Below are 14,899 nucleotides of genomic sequence, written 5' to 3' on the forward strand. Positions count from 1 at the left end.
TTCGTTCAGCTGCAGCTGATCGGTCCGGTTCATAGCTAGTCCTGGAGCCTTTTATTTTTTCATGCCGCTTGTCCTGCCCCCATCACCACCACCAGGCCGAGTTTAAATATTGCACCAGAGCCTCATTGTTTGTTTTCCTTTCCTTCAAGAAGCATGGTAAATATTTTACAGTGAAAGCGCACACACTTTAATTAAAGAGATCTCAGGACAGACACTCTTGATGCCTGTTTGAACTGTGTTTTTTTGGATGAGAAGGTTGTTCAGTTGCCTTCAGAAGAACACTGGTCCTGTCCATGATCTCGCTAGATGAGATGTCTAATGGCAGGCTTATATTCCTCAAGCAATCCTTCTTCGTAAAAGAAGAGACACCAGTCATTTACTAAATTCAGATTAAATACAAACAAAAAGCTTTGCAGTAAATTATTCCACTATTAGTTCTGTTAGAAAATGATACAGGATGCATTAAAGTAGACTGAACACACAGTGCAGCCTGCCTGCTGTGAAACCTGCATTGTGGTGATGCTTTAGGATCATTAGGAGCTGTATTAACAGGGGTCACAGTACACTTTGTTTTCAGCTTTTACAATATATTAAACAAATACCTTAAAGGGTCCATTAAATTGCGTTTACCAGAGATCCTAATTATTTTCTACCACAAACAATTTCAAATGAATGTAGGGGAGGGGCAGCGGGGCTGCATGAGAAACACATCAACTAAATTAGGGTTAATTAGGAGCATCCCCAAACAGAGCAGCGTGCTTCATCAGCAACATTAGGGCATGCAGATACATCTAATGTCCTCAGACTTGAAGCTTCATTACAGAGAACAATGTGTGTTTTCATTAGTAAGAGGCTCATTATTGGCTGTGCTTGGTAACAGTTATTATGAACAACCTGGATCCCTGCCCGTCCTCGGGGGGGGGGGGGGGGGGGGGTTCAGAGAACTTTTCCTTTCCGCAGTCATCCAAGACCCCAATCAAGGTGATTTGGACTGAGCAGGGAAGCAGAAGGTGCCAGTGCAAATTAAAAATAAGATGAAAAAGCAGGTTCTGGGGAAATCCTTGTTAATTACAGCAAAAGAGCTCTTTTTCGTTGCGCTCATCCCTTGTCTCCTACACTTTCAATTTATATATATATATATATATATAAATAAATTTATACAGGGGTGGAATTCTCAACAAAAAAGTGCAGGTACTCATGTGCATAACTAGGTGTAGATGCCAATTAATAAATGCTTTAAAATGTATACATATTGGTACACGATACATTTATAAATACAAAATAAGCCTTAAAAAGTAACCAATTCACCATAAACAAAGAAGCTGAAAATACTGCAAGCTTTGTCCCCTCTGCTTGTATCACTCAGTCATGTCCTGTAATATAACACTTCAGTTAAACCTTTAATGACAAGCATTAAGAAATATTACACTGTGCAGTAACTTCTGTAGAGAGGGTTTTGTTTCACAATATCCTAAAAAAATGGTATAAAAAAACAACTGCTATGAAAAAATTATAAAAAAGGTCCAAGTCAAACAATGCACAATAGGGGCTAAAATACCCCTGAAATGTATTATGTAACAGGCACTGCTACTACTAATGATGTGCTATTTTAATCTCCATAGTATTCTCTGAAATCATCCCCATGCTTCCCAGACCCTGGATACTCACCTACAACAGGACCTGGCCATGCTACAATTATAGCCTTGGATTAGAACATATATCCCTGTTTCTTTTATTTTTTTTTTTTTGTACTTACTTATCTTCCAATAATATATTCTGTGAGCTTCTCTGTTGTGTTTCTGTGTAGATTAATTACCATGAGCTATTCCAGAAAAAGGTTTTTCAGGCAGAAAGTGTAAAATTAGACTTTTTTTTATTTATTTTTTTTATCCCTGGTATTGTGGTTTCTGCACAAGAAACAAAGTGGCAAAATAGACATTTTCAGAAAGTAATATCATTACTTCTGCCTTTTTTTTAGATGTGAAAACTCACATTTAACTTAAATACACTCTTCAAAATGTTTTAGAAAAGGGGGCATTGTACAAAGAAAAACAACCTCACTATTTTGGTTTTCGTTTTACAGTCCTCATAACAGAAAATACTAGGATCACAACAAAACAAAATGTTGATCACTATGCTTAACATGTACCTTGTAAGTTGGGCCCGTGTTTGGAAAGCGTGAAGCGCACCTCCATCTGTATCCCAATTCTGACTCGCTTTCCAGATCTGAAGCTGCACTCTGATCCTGATTCTGACTCGCTTTCCAGATCTGAAGCTGCACTCTGATCCTGATTCTGACTCGCTTTCCAGATCTGAAGCTGCACTCTGATCCTGATTCTGACTCGCTTTCCAGATCTGAAGCTGCACTCTGATCCTGATTCTGACTCGCTTTCCAGATCTGAAGCTGCACTCTGATCCTGATTCTGACTCGCTTTCCAGATCTGATGCTGCACTCTGATCCTGATTCTGACTCGCTTTCCAGATCTGATGCTGCACTCTGATCCTGATTCTGACTCGCTTTCCAGATCTGATGCTGCACTCTGATCCTGATTCTGACTCGCTTTCCAGATCTGATGCTGCACTCTGATCCTGATTCTGACTCGCTTTCCAGATCTGAAGCTGCACTCTGATCCTGATTCTGACTCGCTTTCCAGATCTGAAGCTGCACTCTGATCCTGATTCTGACTCGCTTTCCAGATCTGAAGCTGCACTCTGATCCCGATTCTGACTCGCTTTCCAGATCTGAAGCTGCACTCTGATCCTGATTCTGACTCGCTTTCCAGATCTGAAGCTGCACTCTGATCCCGATTCTGACTCGCTTTCCAGATCTGAAGCTGCACTCTGATCCCGATTCTGACTCGCTTTCCAGATCTGAAGCTGCACTCTGATCCCGATTCTGACTCGCTTTCCAGATCTGAAGCTGCACTCTGATCCCGATTCTGACTCGCTTTCCAGATCTGAAGCTGCACTCTGATCCCGATTCTGACTCGCTTTCCAGATCTGAAGCTGCACTCTGATCCCGATTCTGACTCGCTTTCCAGATCTGAAGCTGCACTCTGATCCCGATTCTGACTCGCTTTCCAGATCTGATGCTGCACTCTGATCCCGATTCTGACTCGCTTTCCAGATCTGAAGCTGCACTCTGATCCCGATTCTGACTCGCTTTCCAGATCTGAAGCTGCACTCTGATCCCGATTCTGACTCGCTTTCCAGATCTGAAGCTGCACTCTGATCCCGATTCTGACTCGCTTTCCAGATCTGAAGCTGCACTCTGATCCCGATTCTGACTCGCTTTCCAGATCTGAAGCTGCACTCTGATCCCGATTCTGACTCGCTTTCCAGATCTGATGCTGCACTCTGATCCCGATTCTGACTCGCTTTCCAGATCTGATGCTGCACTCTGATCCCGATTCTGACTCGCTTTCCAGATCTGAAGCTGCACTCTGATCCCGATTCTGACTCGCTTTCCAGATCTGAAGCTGCACTCTGATCCCGATTCTGACTCGCTTTCCAGATCTGAAGCTGCACTCTGATCCCGATTCTGACTCGCTTTCCAGATCTGAAGCAGCACTCTGATCCCGATTCTGACTCGCTTTCCAGATCTGAAGCTGCACTCTGATCCTGATTCTGACTCGCTTTCCAGATCTGAAGCAGCACTCTGATCCTGATTCTGACTCGCTTTCCAGATCTGAAGCTGCACTCTGATCCTGATTCTGACTCGCTTTCCAGATCTGAAGCTGCACTCTGATCCTGTTTGTTTAATGTTAATCCCTACTGTCCCACACATCACTTGCCATTTTAGAAAATTTCACGAAATTCTGACAATGTGGTAAATCGGTACAAGGCAAAAAACGTTACGATAATTTTCTAATATTTATCAACTATGTAATTTATGGCGAACACTTGCATGGATTTTTGCCTTCAAATTCATATGAAGCAATGTTTGTTTCAAATATTTCAGATGGTTTCTACGCCACACTAAAGAATATAATTATTACTTCATAATAATGATAATTACTCCATACCGCTGTTTTCACGCTGCACTGCTAAAGTCTTCTCTCGTTGATCAACGAAGGAGCACTGACACAAAGCGAAATGGGCAGAGATTTATGACAAAATGAAATCTGATCAGAATGAAAGCTCGGCCAATCAACATGCTGTGATTATACTGACATTAATGGTGGCCAATAGCAGCTAACAGAAACAGAAACAGAAGCAGTATGAGGAAACAATGCAAGCAGCATGAACTGTGCTGAATGAAAACGCATTTGAGAAATGTTGCGCTATGAAAAGCAGATTTAATAAGTCCCAGTACCCAGTACCGGCATCAAAATAAGTCCCAGTACGGAGTACCGGCAGACGGGGGGAACTTTAGCACTTTTATTTTCCTTTACTTGTACCTTTTCACACTTGCTAGCACATGCCATTAAGGCCATAAAGGCCCAATTATTTCGAGAGGAAGTGCTAAGACTGTTAAGAGGGAGGGAAATGGTCAGAGTTCAGTGTTAGATTGTTCTCTGTGTATTTACACAGTGTGTGTGCAATGTATATTCTCTGTGTATTTCTGGAGTGTGTGTGAGTGTTCAATATGTATTCTCTATTTCTGCAGTGTGGGAGTGTGTGTGCGTGTGAGTCTCTGCAATATGTATTCTCTGTGTATTTACACAGTGTGTGTGTGTGTGAGTCTGTGCAATATGTATTCTCTGTGTATTTACACAGTGTGTGTGCGTGTGAGTCTGTGCAATATGTATTCTCTGTGTATTTACACAGTGTGTGTGCGTGTGAGTCTCTGCAATATGTATTCTCTGTGTATTTACACAGTGTGTGTGTGTGTGTGAGTCTGTGCAATATGTATTCTCTGTGTATTTCTGCAGTGTGGGAGTGTGTGTGTGCGTGCGTGCGTCTGTGCAATATGTATTCTCTGTGTATTTACACAGTGTGTGCGTGTGAGTCTGTGCAAGATGTATTGCGTATTGTACCTGTACGTAGCAATAGAAATTGTACAGATTTTTCTCTCTCTAATAAAAGGGTGTTCTATTAAATGTATTGTGTTAAAGTCACTCTTGGGATACACATGCACATGGACGCTGTGTAGACCTCTGTAATTGAAGTATACTGTATGTGTGCAAAGCTCTGTAAAGTGATGCATGCTTTCACACAGGGCAGTGGACGTGATAACCAGGTTATTGTTCACCACCTGGCACATCCCAAACCGAGAGCCTTTGGGGTTGCGTGTTCCTCCAATCTCCTCGGGCAATTCAAGTTGGCACACTGCGGGAAGTGGGAATAGATTCCATTTCATTTTCAATAAGCAAACCCTTCCAGAGAAGCCTGTATACCACTGCAGAAAATACAACAAACACTATAGTGAGGTGAAACTGAAGCAAACATCCTGTGTGTGGAAACGCAATTCAAAACAATTCATTCTTACAAGGACCTGTAAAAGACAAAAAATATATGTAATAATCATACTAATTAGAATTATTATAATAATATTATTTGTTATGTATGCTGTCAAAAATGTAAAGTGAGTCAACAGGTTTGGAGATGTCTGGAATAGAAATGTTTGCTCGAATTTGCCTTGTCTCTACTCGGATAGGGGGTTGGTACGGGGCGTCCTTGTCTCTGCTCGGATAGGGGGTTGGTACGGGGCGTCCTTGTCTCTGCTCGGATAGGGGGTTGGTACGGGGCGTCCTTGTCTCTGCTCGGATAGGGGGTTGGTACGGGGCGTCCTTGTCTCTGCTCGGATAGGGGGTTGGTACGGGGCGTCCTTGTCTCTGCTCGGATAGGGGGTTGGTACGGGGCGTCCTTGTCTCTGCTCGGATAGGGGGTTGGTACGGGGCGTCCTTGTCTCTGCTCGGATAGGGGGTCCATTTGTATTCCCTGCTTTAACTATGCTGCTGTTTGCAAGGTCCAGGATAGCTTTGTGCATCGGTATGGGTCCTTTTCCAAAATGTTGCTTTGCCAGAAGACAAACCATTTAGTATTTTTTTTTAAAGAAGTAATAACTTGCTTGGCTACGGAGACTAAGGCGATTTGTTGGCAATCATTACTGTTTAATGCTCCATAATGAGAAGTACAGTCAAACATTTTTATTAAGAATCTGAAGGGACCACTTAAATAGTTTGATTATCCAAGACTCACACTTTAAGAGTGTTGCAGGCTCTTATTAAAACATGCAGCAGAGCGTCCCTTTGGGGTGAGGGGGTGGGGGTCTTCTAAAAGGGGGTTTGCAACCCAAACTAGTTCTGTTCCAGATTGCAAACTCCAAGTTTTAATGTGTTTTTTTGGTTTTTTTTGGAGTCTGGTTAGTAGTGTGATTTATTGTGTGGCTTTTTTCATTTTCTTTCCTCTTTTTTTAAAAAATGTCTAGAATGAAAGCCCAGTGAATGATCTCACCTGGACAGAGCGCTGTGCAGCTTGTATCACTGGCTGTCAGAATGAAACAAACCACAGCTCTGAGAGGTGTGAAAGGTCAGAGCCCTGGGAGGTTACGAGGAGATAACGAGATCCAGGGTAGCCTTCGTTAGAGCTCTGATAGGAGATCGCTCTTGTTAAATTGTGAGGACCCGGGAATTAGACCAGTTATCTTTTATTTATCCCTTACAAAGTAAGCGTTTGAATTTTTTATGATGAATGTAGCTCCATGACGGATAATCAATAGCAGGGTGGTGGGTTGCAGCGATGCTCATCCCTTTGCTGTCCTGTCAGCAGACGTGATGCAGGGAGTGAAAGGGAATTGTAGGCTTAATGTTAACATGTTGCGTGTGTGTGTGTGTGTGTGTGTGTGTGTGTGTGTGTGTGTGTGTGCGCGTGTGTGTTTTTTTTTTTTGGTCAGATAGATTGTGAGCTTGAATTCTAAAGATACATATCTCACAGAAAATCCACTTATTGCTCCACATTGTCCTTGAATTGCTGCCGCCAATGTGTGGTAAATATTAGACTTGAAAAAACACTACGGATAAACAAGAGACCCCTGCCTAATCCAAAAATAATCCCGCATGCCCAATAAATGTGTAGGAGTATTCTAAAGCTTCCTGCTGTGCTAATCTGCTTTGCACTGAAACCACATTCTGTAGGAGCCGGTGTATTGTTTATATTCTGTTTGTTATACAGTATGGTTCCTTTAGGCTTCTTCAATAAAAAAAAATCACTTTGCAGAAAAGAAAATTAATAATAAATTGTCTGGCTTGTTTTTCTCCAGGCCCCTGTTGGAGCTGCATTTGATACAGCAGTGAGGGATTGCATGTATCAATGTTGTACTGTACTCAGATGATACTGTCCGCATTAATAACTGTGGTCAGCGTGGGAGGCTGTGGGTTTCTAAATCAAGTGCTCTTTGGCCCCCTCGCGAGACCCATTTTACCCCTGGAGATTGGAAACACTTACTGGAACAGAAAACCAGAGGGGTACAAAGATACCAGAGAAGGGACTCGAGCCCAGCTAAATGAGCTCTCGCTGTGCGTTGCTGACAGTCCATGTATGTGCTTGCTTGTACAGGACTCTCGGAAAAACGCTTTCCTCTAACTCAGTAATCGCGGTAGAGAAAAGGATCCACGGTCTTTTGTTACATTTTTTTTTAACAATGACTGTCTGCAGGTTATGCTGACACAGAGGCTAATAGGCCTGAGTTGACATGGTGGCTTAATAGAGAGGTAGATTGATATGTGCTTGGAATGTAGTGAACTCCACTGACCCTGTGTAGAAACTGCTTTTCCTGCACTGGACTGACCAATGTGTTAAGAATTAGTGGGAGGCTTGTAGTAAATCGTGATTTTGAGTTGTTTTGTTTATTTATTTGTTTTATTTTCGGGGTGGGGGGTGGGGTGTCAGAATTGTTGCACTTTCCAGGAGGAGTGTGTGGGTTTCTGTGAGAACCACTTCCTGACTCGAGCAAGGCAGCTGCTCTGTAGTATGTAGAGTTCAAGTACTATGGAGTTGTTGGTAGAAAAACATTTATTCTGCTTTCTCTACTTAGTGTGCTGAATTTGTGACACAAACACTTATATAAGACAAACAAAAAAATCTTAATAACTATGAAAATGGCAAAGGAAATGTTATTCCCTCATTATTTTTATTTTTGAAATGCCTTTTAATATTTCAGGGGGACAGTGCTTCTGGGGGGGGGGGAGCGAGACTCTCTTCCTGTCGCCGGCTTGTGACAGGATAAGCTTGTTATTGGTCTCCCAGCAGAATGCTCAGAACACAACGGAATCGGAAGTTGACTGTTCCATTTCTCTCTCTGTTTAGCCTCTTCCTGTCTCTCTCGGCCTTGTTCCCCTGGTGCTCAATGGAGATAGGGCCCTCGCAGCACTGCACAGAGCTTCTGTGGGCATACACGGCTGGCAGCTACACTGTATCTCATCTCCAGCAGAAGCTATGGGACCAAGTGGCTAATTTTATTTTTGTTCCCCAAACCAGAAGGATTTTGTTAACCTCTGGGCAGATGGCCGTCTCTGGCCCCAGTGTCTCCCCTACTAGGCTGCCTTGACTCCGGCCAGGGATCAAACCCAAAGCCTTCAATCCAAAGTCACCTCTGCTCTCGCTGCTCTGCAGTGTGCATGGTTTCGTTGCAATCTGTCGCATCAACAAATCCCCCTTTTTTTTAAATAAAAACAAAAATGATATTAATGCACCTGGAATAAAAATAAGGTCACTGTGCTTTAATATTCTCCAGGACCCAGATGACTGGAGTTCCTGATCAAGTGATCTTAGTATTCTTGCCCTCCTCGATATATTTGGTTTTTAAAAGATTGAATACAGAGCTGCAACTGTGTGCATAGCCAATATCAAGCTTTTACTCTTTCAGCTTGAAACTGGTAGCAATAAAGTGAAAGGCTTGTGTGAATGGTGGCGTATCTAGACTGCTACTGTGTAAATAATAAAAACGTGAGCAACTCTCACGTCTCTTACTTTTAAGATAGATGCTTAATACACTAAAGAGCTCTTGTAAAAGATTCCCAAAGTAAAAGTACAGCAAAGTGTAATAAAGCATAGACAAGCACAGTAAAGCCCAGTGAGGTCAGTTCAAGCATATTTAAACATGGCAAATTCATAGTAAAACCATGGGGCAAGCATAGGGGAAAACTGCTAAATTATCATTCAAATCTGCCCTGGTCATCTTTTATAAGAGAGACCCCAGAGCACTTGATCTTTTGATGGTTCAAATGAGGGATGTTTTTAGATCCCTTGCTGTTTACTCTGTTGAATAGGTCACATGGCCTCTCTAATCATTTCCAGACTACACTGAAAACAGTAGTAGTTCCACACAATACACTTACATGTGATCGATTTTTTTATTTTTTATTATTGCATTCCAGGGTGTGCAACACCCCAAAACCCTTAGCATGCGAGTTAACCAAACCGAAGTGTGACCCGTGTGTTTCTCTCTCTCTCCTGATAAAGTAGCAGCAGTTCTTGCCTGTTTTGAAATGAACCAGCTTCTACGAAGCGGACGAGCATGGTTGTGCAGAACGGCCTCCTCTCGCTTGTTTGTAGTTTCTTACGCTTGTGTGTCCCTCTCCGCAGATGATGGCTCGGTGGTCAAGCAGGAGTTCGAGGGGAAGGACGGGCTCAGTGTGACGAGCCACGAGGACCGGGCACAGGAGGGAGAGGAGGACCTGGAGGACATGTATACCTGCGACAGCTGCCAGCAGGACTTCGACTCGCTTGCGGACCTGACCGAGCACCGCGCCCACCAGTGCCCAGGAGGTAAGCCGCTGCGCTTAGGAAACCTGTACTGGGGCTTTGGAACACATTGCCACCCCTTCCACTGCCACTCTCACCTCCGCTCATTGTTTAGTTTAACCATCACTTTAAACAGTGCCTCTGCAAGTGCTTCTGGAACCCAGCTCGTGGGATGAACAGTTTAGACAGTTGTGTGCGAATGTGTTCGACGGTACAGGTGTCTTGCAAAATCGGAGATTTGGTGTACAGTGACAGATCTTTGTTTTATTATTTGTTTATTTAGCCTTTATCCAGAGACTAGGATGTGTGAACTATGCATCAGCTGCAGAGTCACTTACAACAACGTCTCACCCGAAAGACGGCGCACAAGGAGGTTAAGTGACTTGCTCAGGGTCACACAGCGAGATAGTGAGTGAGCCGGGATTTGAACTGAGGACCTCCCGGTTACAAGCCCTTTTTTACCACTGAACCAGTTTTCCCACTAAGCCAGCACTTTGTGTCCGGGCAGCGTGGAGCATGTCATCTTTTCCCTGCTCTGGAGCAGTGCTGCAGTAATGAGCAGGTGGAGGGCTATCAAGTGAGAACTACAGACAGGTGCCCACAATACAGGTTTCACTGTGTTTACTGCAGCAAGGTGCTAAGACTACTCGTGTGTTCTGAACTTCAAAAGAAAAGCTTTTTGACAAAGAGGTCATTGTTTGGAGCGTTGCATTTATTAATAAGAAGTCTTGCAGAGGAGTTGAGGTTATGTGGGTGTGGAGCCACCAAACTCTGTTGCCATTAGTTTGTACAAATGAATTAGAAGCCAGGTTTGTTCAGCTGCGATTGTAATGCCCCGTTGGCCGTAGCTCTCACACTGCTGTTTGGATAGTGGTCTGTGCCAGACCCTGACTCAGCCCTCTGAACCTCGCCGCGACGCACAGTGTTTCTGCTCCGGCAGTGGTGTACATTTTAAAGCACATCGTTACACCTCCTTTGACAGCCTAATGAGGGAATGGCGTCTGCAGTCCTGGCACATCGCTTTTTCCAAAAATAAAAAAACTCCCTTAAGATTGCATTTGGGGATTGTAGGGGGTAGTATTTTCCAAGTTTTTTCTTAAAAAAACATCGCACCCGCACAGCACCCTAGCCAAGCGGAGACCGAGACGTTCCCAGAACTAATATGCGCCCCCGTCATTGAATCTGCTTTCCAATCACAATACTGTGCATGTAACGGGGGGAGGTTACCTGCGTGGGTCGTCACTGAGTAATGAGGAGTCAGACACAGAGCAGTGGGTGTTGAAACACAGGCTTGACGCTAGGGTACCAACAATGGTAACCCTTGCGCTGGATTTAATAAAGAAAAGAAAACAAAGCTAATAAGTTTGCCCACAGGTAGCAAGCTCTTGTCCCACTATAAGGGATGTCCCGCTCCAGGAACCGGCTGCACTACACAACCATCACTAAACTTGTTTGGGATAAACATCCCCTAAACTGACCTACGTCTGGTGCTCCTGGAGTCCTGGCATCCTCCCAGCGACTCCAGCTCCTGTTGACGTTTCCGGCTGGACAGCGTCTTCACGGGCATGTCTGAGAGTTGAGGGTTTCGTGCAGTACTTCTCTCCTCGTTGCAAATATACGAGATCTCAGTGCAGCTCACGTCTGTGGGTCTATGGCATTGCAATCACCTCAAACTCTGGCGCTGCTGCGTTATTAAACAGGCGTAGGCCCCCCGGGCACGCCCCCCTGCCAGCACACCTCCTGATCAGCTCAGCTCCGGATACGCCCCCCTGCCAGCGCACCTCCTGATCAGCTCAGCTCCGGGCACGCCCCCCTGCCAGCGCACCTCCTGATCAGCTCAGCTCCGGGCATGCCCCCCTGCCAGCACACCTCCTGATCAGCTCAGCTCCGGATACGCCCCCCTGCCAGCGCACCTCCTGATCAGCTCAGCTCCGGGCACGCCCCCCTGCCAGCTCACCTCCTGATCAGCTCAGCTCCGGGCACGCCCCCCTGCCAGCTCACCTCCTGATCAGCTCAGCTCCGGGCACGCCTTCCTGTTTACCAAAGCAGCAGCTCAGCTGAACCAGCGACAGGGTCCTCCCTGTCATAGTACATTAAAGGCTTAGGGCAATGGATGGATTATAAGTAATAAAAACCAGGGAGTCTCAGATAATTCCGTAAGTCACCACTCGACTACGAATTGTTTAATTGCTGCAGTTTCTAATTTCTAATTTGCAGAATGTACGTGTGAGCAGTTTGCTGTTCTTGTTGATGTTCAGAATGTATCTCATGCTTGGAGCTGGATCTGGAGAACTGTGCTTCCTGTTTTAATGAAACTTGGTATGCACATTCTTGAGGGTATGGAAAGCTGCCTGCTGAGCAGATTGAAAAGGTAGCATCCTTGGTCGGGCTGTATTGCAGTTGGATTGCGTGTTTTCGGAGGGGTGACCTTGGGCGTGTTTTCAGACGGGTAACATTGGTCGTGTTAACTAGGATACATGGTGTTTTATGCAATAAAAAAGCAGGGTTTCTGGAAACTTTTGGCATCGGTTTCTGCTCCGATTCAATCGAGCATTCAGCACAATGTCATTTCAGATTTGATTTGTTTAGCAAGGGAAGCTTTTGACAGGGTTGAGTGCATGTTACATGAGATGAAGTCAGGTAACACCAGAGCTAAGTCTGGGAATCCGAGGTGACGAAACTGGCTCTGGTTCTGTCCGGTAGAGTGGGAATACAAAATGTACCCTTTTCTTATGCACAATGAAGTACAATGCGATTGTGAAATACAATTGCTTGTGACCTCTGTGGAACAGCAGCATATGTATTTCACACAAGTTTACATTGTTTAGAGAACCACTTATCCAATTGAAATGTACGTCTGTCTGTACGCGTGCCGCTTTTTTACACACACTCAATGTAGGTCATGGTGAAATACTTTATTCATGACGCTGATGGCTGTCATTTTGAATTCACACAGAACCTTTGAAACACTCGTGTATAACAAGGTGCAGTTCGTTGTCAGACCATTGCGATGGCCACCGTCTGTAGAAGTTTGCGACAGCCCTGGTGCTTCGAGAACTCTGAGAGCAGCAGGGAGGTGGTGGGGGAGCGCAGTATCTGCGCATTACACATCATGCATGCAGAGGCAGCAGTGTGGGGTGGTGACGGGAAATGCCTTGGGACCGTCTCAACTGGAGGAAATCTGGAGCATATCATTTCCCAGCGGAGCATTTGAAAACCTGGAGATCAAATGGAGAACATTCCATGAACTGCTGTGCACTTTAGACAAGGCTGCATGCAAGCTCTGTGTGTGTGTCTTTTCTCTTTTCTCTTCTCTTTCTCTCTCTCTCTCTCTCTCTCTCTCTCTCTCTCTCTCTCTCTCTCTCTCTCTCTCTCTCTCTCTCTCTCTCTCTCTCTCTCTTTCTCCCTGGTTGCCAGTATGACCTCCATTTGAAGCCAGCTATTGGCTTGATTGACCCAGGAGTGGGCATTGGCGTAGACACAGCTTGCAACCACGACTGCCCCAGACTCTGTCAGACAAGTCCCAGAGCATGGTGATGTATGGAATGCCTAGAAAGGGGGATGCGAGGGAATTGCACGAGGCAGAGAAAGTATTAATATTTAACATGCGGGTAATTGGCCATTGTGATGACTTACATCAAGAATAAAGCTAAAAGCAGCTGCAGCACAGTTGGAAGAAATAATTGTCCGGAAAACTTGTGCTGTTGGGCTCTAGCGGTCAGTGATTGACCCAGAGAGCACCAGGGTGATTTAGTCGATTTTAAATGATAAATGGCTTGCCAAATAAAAGCCATAATTACAAAAATGAATGTAAATTTATATCTGAGTGTAATAAAGTGCAGCAGACACTCTTCTCAAATCTGCTGCCCCGTCACGACTGGAACACAAAAGGGTTTTCAGGAGACTCAACTCGCTTGTTGTAAAAATGGCCGATTTTTAGCGGGATTACAGCACTCTCCTTTCAGACCCGAAAAGATGGATTTGTTATTTGGCTGACAATGAACAGGGACCATCTCTGACTGACCGCAGCCTGAATTAGAGATGGGCTTCTCTCCCAGTCCTCCAACTCTTCTAGCAGTCAAACAAAAAGACCTTTTTATTTTTTTAAATTTTAAGTATGCATTGTTTTCCAGTGCACATTAAAGCCACACTCGTGATTCTGCATAGAGGATTGCAATAAGAAAGAAAGGAAGGGTTTGCTGGAGAACTGATTGCTGTTGAGCTGGGGTGCTGTCACTCTCAAACACTGCAGCTTGCCAGTTACAAATAGCAGCAAAAAGAAACGAACCCCCCAGCAGAAGACAGAATGAGCTGTTACATTAGCGTGAAAAACAATATGCCGCTTCTGGCTATAGGTGATCGTACAGCTTTGTGAGTTCAGATTAGAGTGGCTGAATCTTTAGTAATGAGCGCAAAAGGTGCATTTGTAAATGTCCAGGATACACTAGCTGAACACTTTCTGTATGTTATTAACACAATGTATTTAAAACTTCAACATATTACTTTAATTTCTCATAAATATCCAACCGTCTAAGATAAAATATCCAGGCTGTTATCTACTATATCATCCATAACTAAATTACTAAAAGAAACATACAAATGAAATGTCTTTTTCAATGTCTTCAAATTGAAAAATGTACATAAAAAAATGTTCTAGTAGAAACATTAGTCATTTCATGTATTCATTTTTTTTTTTGTGTCCTGTTATCTATTTTTTTGTATTTATCATGCATGTATTTAAAGGAGTCGAATGGGATTCCAATTACATGATCTAGTGTGTGTCTCGGTGTGTGTGCGTCTCAGAGCGTGTGTGTGTGACTGTGTGTCTCTGTGTGTGAGTGACGCTGTGTGCGTGTGTTTGTGTTTGTCTGTGTGTGTGTGACACTGTGTGCGTGTGTTTGTGTGTGTGTGTGTGTAACACTGTGTGTGTGAGAGTGACACTGTGTGTGTGTGTTTGTCTGTGTGTGTGTGTTTGACACTGTGTGTCTGTGTGTGTGTGTGTGACACTGCGTGTGTGTGTTTGTGTGTGTGACACTGTGTGTGTGTGTGACACTGTGTGCGTGTGTAACACTGTGTGTGTGTGAGTGACACTGTATGCGTGTGTCTGTGTGTGCGTGTGTGCACTTGCACTGGAATCCTGTCCCTGCCCTACCTGTGTTGTGCCAGCTGACCCCAGCCCTGGTGCATTGTGTAATGTGTGTGTATAATAATG

The 14,899-nt window shown here is 44.3% G+C and overlaps 1 protein-coding gene across 3 annotated transcripts in view; it reads left to right on the plus strand.

Annotated features, from left to right (window-relative positions):
• LOC117425917 (zinc finger protein 423-like) overlaps positions 1 to 14,899 on the plus strand; it is a 116,691-nt gene that overhangs the window by 27,190 nt on the left and 74,602 nt on the right. For all 3 annotated transcript variants that reach the window (XM_058993972.1, XM_034043231.3, XM_058993973.1), the window contains one exon: positions 9,529 to 9,711. In XM_058993972.1, coding sequence (XP_058849955.1) covers positions 9,529 to 9,711 — 183 coding nt within the window. The remainder of the gene's footprint in view (positions 1 to 9,528; positions 9,712 to 14,899) is intronic.

The sequence above is a fragment of the Acipenser ruthenus genome, chromosome 20, assembly GCF_902713425.1.
Source record: "Acipenser ruthenus chromosome 20, fAciRut3.2 maternal haplotype, whole genome shotgun sequence".
In the NCBI taxonomy this organism is placed as follows: Eukaryota; Metazoa; Chordata; class Actinopteri; order Acipenseriformes; family Acipenseridae; genus Acipenser; species Acipenser ruthenus.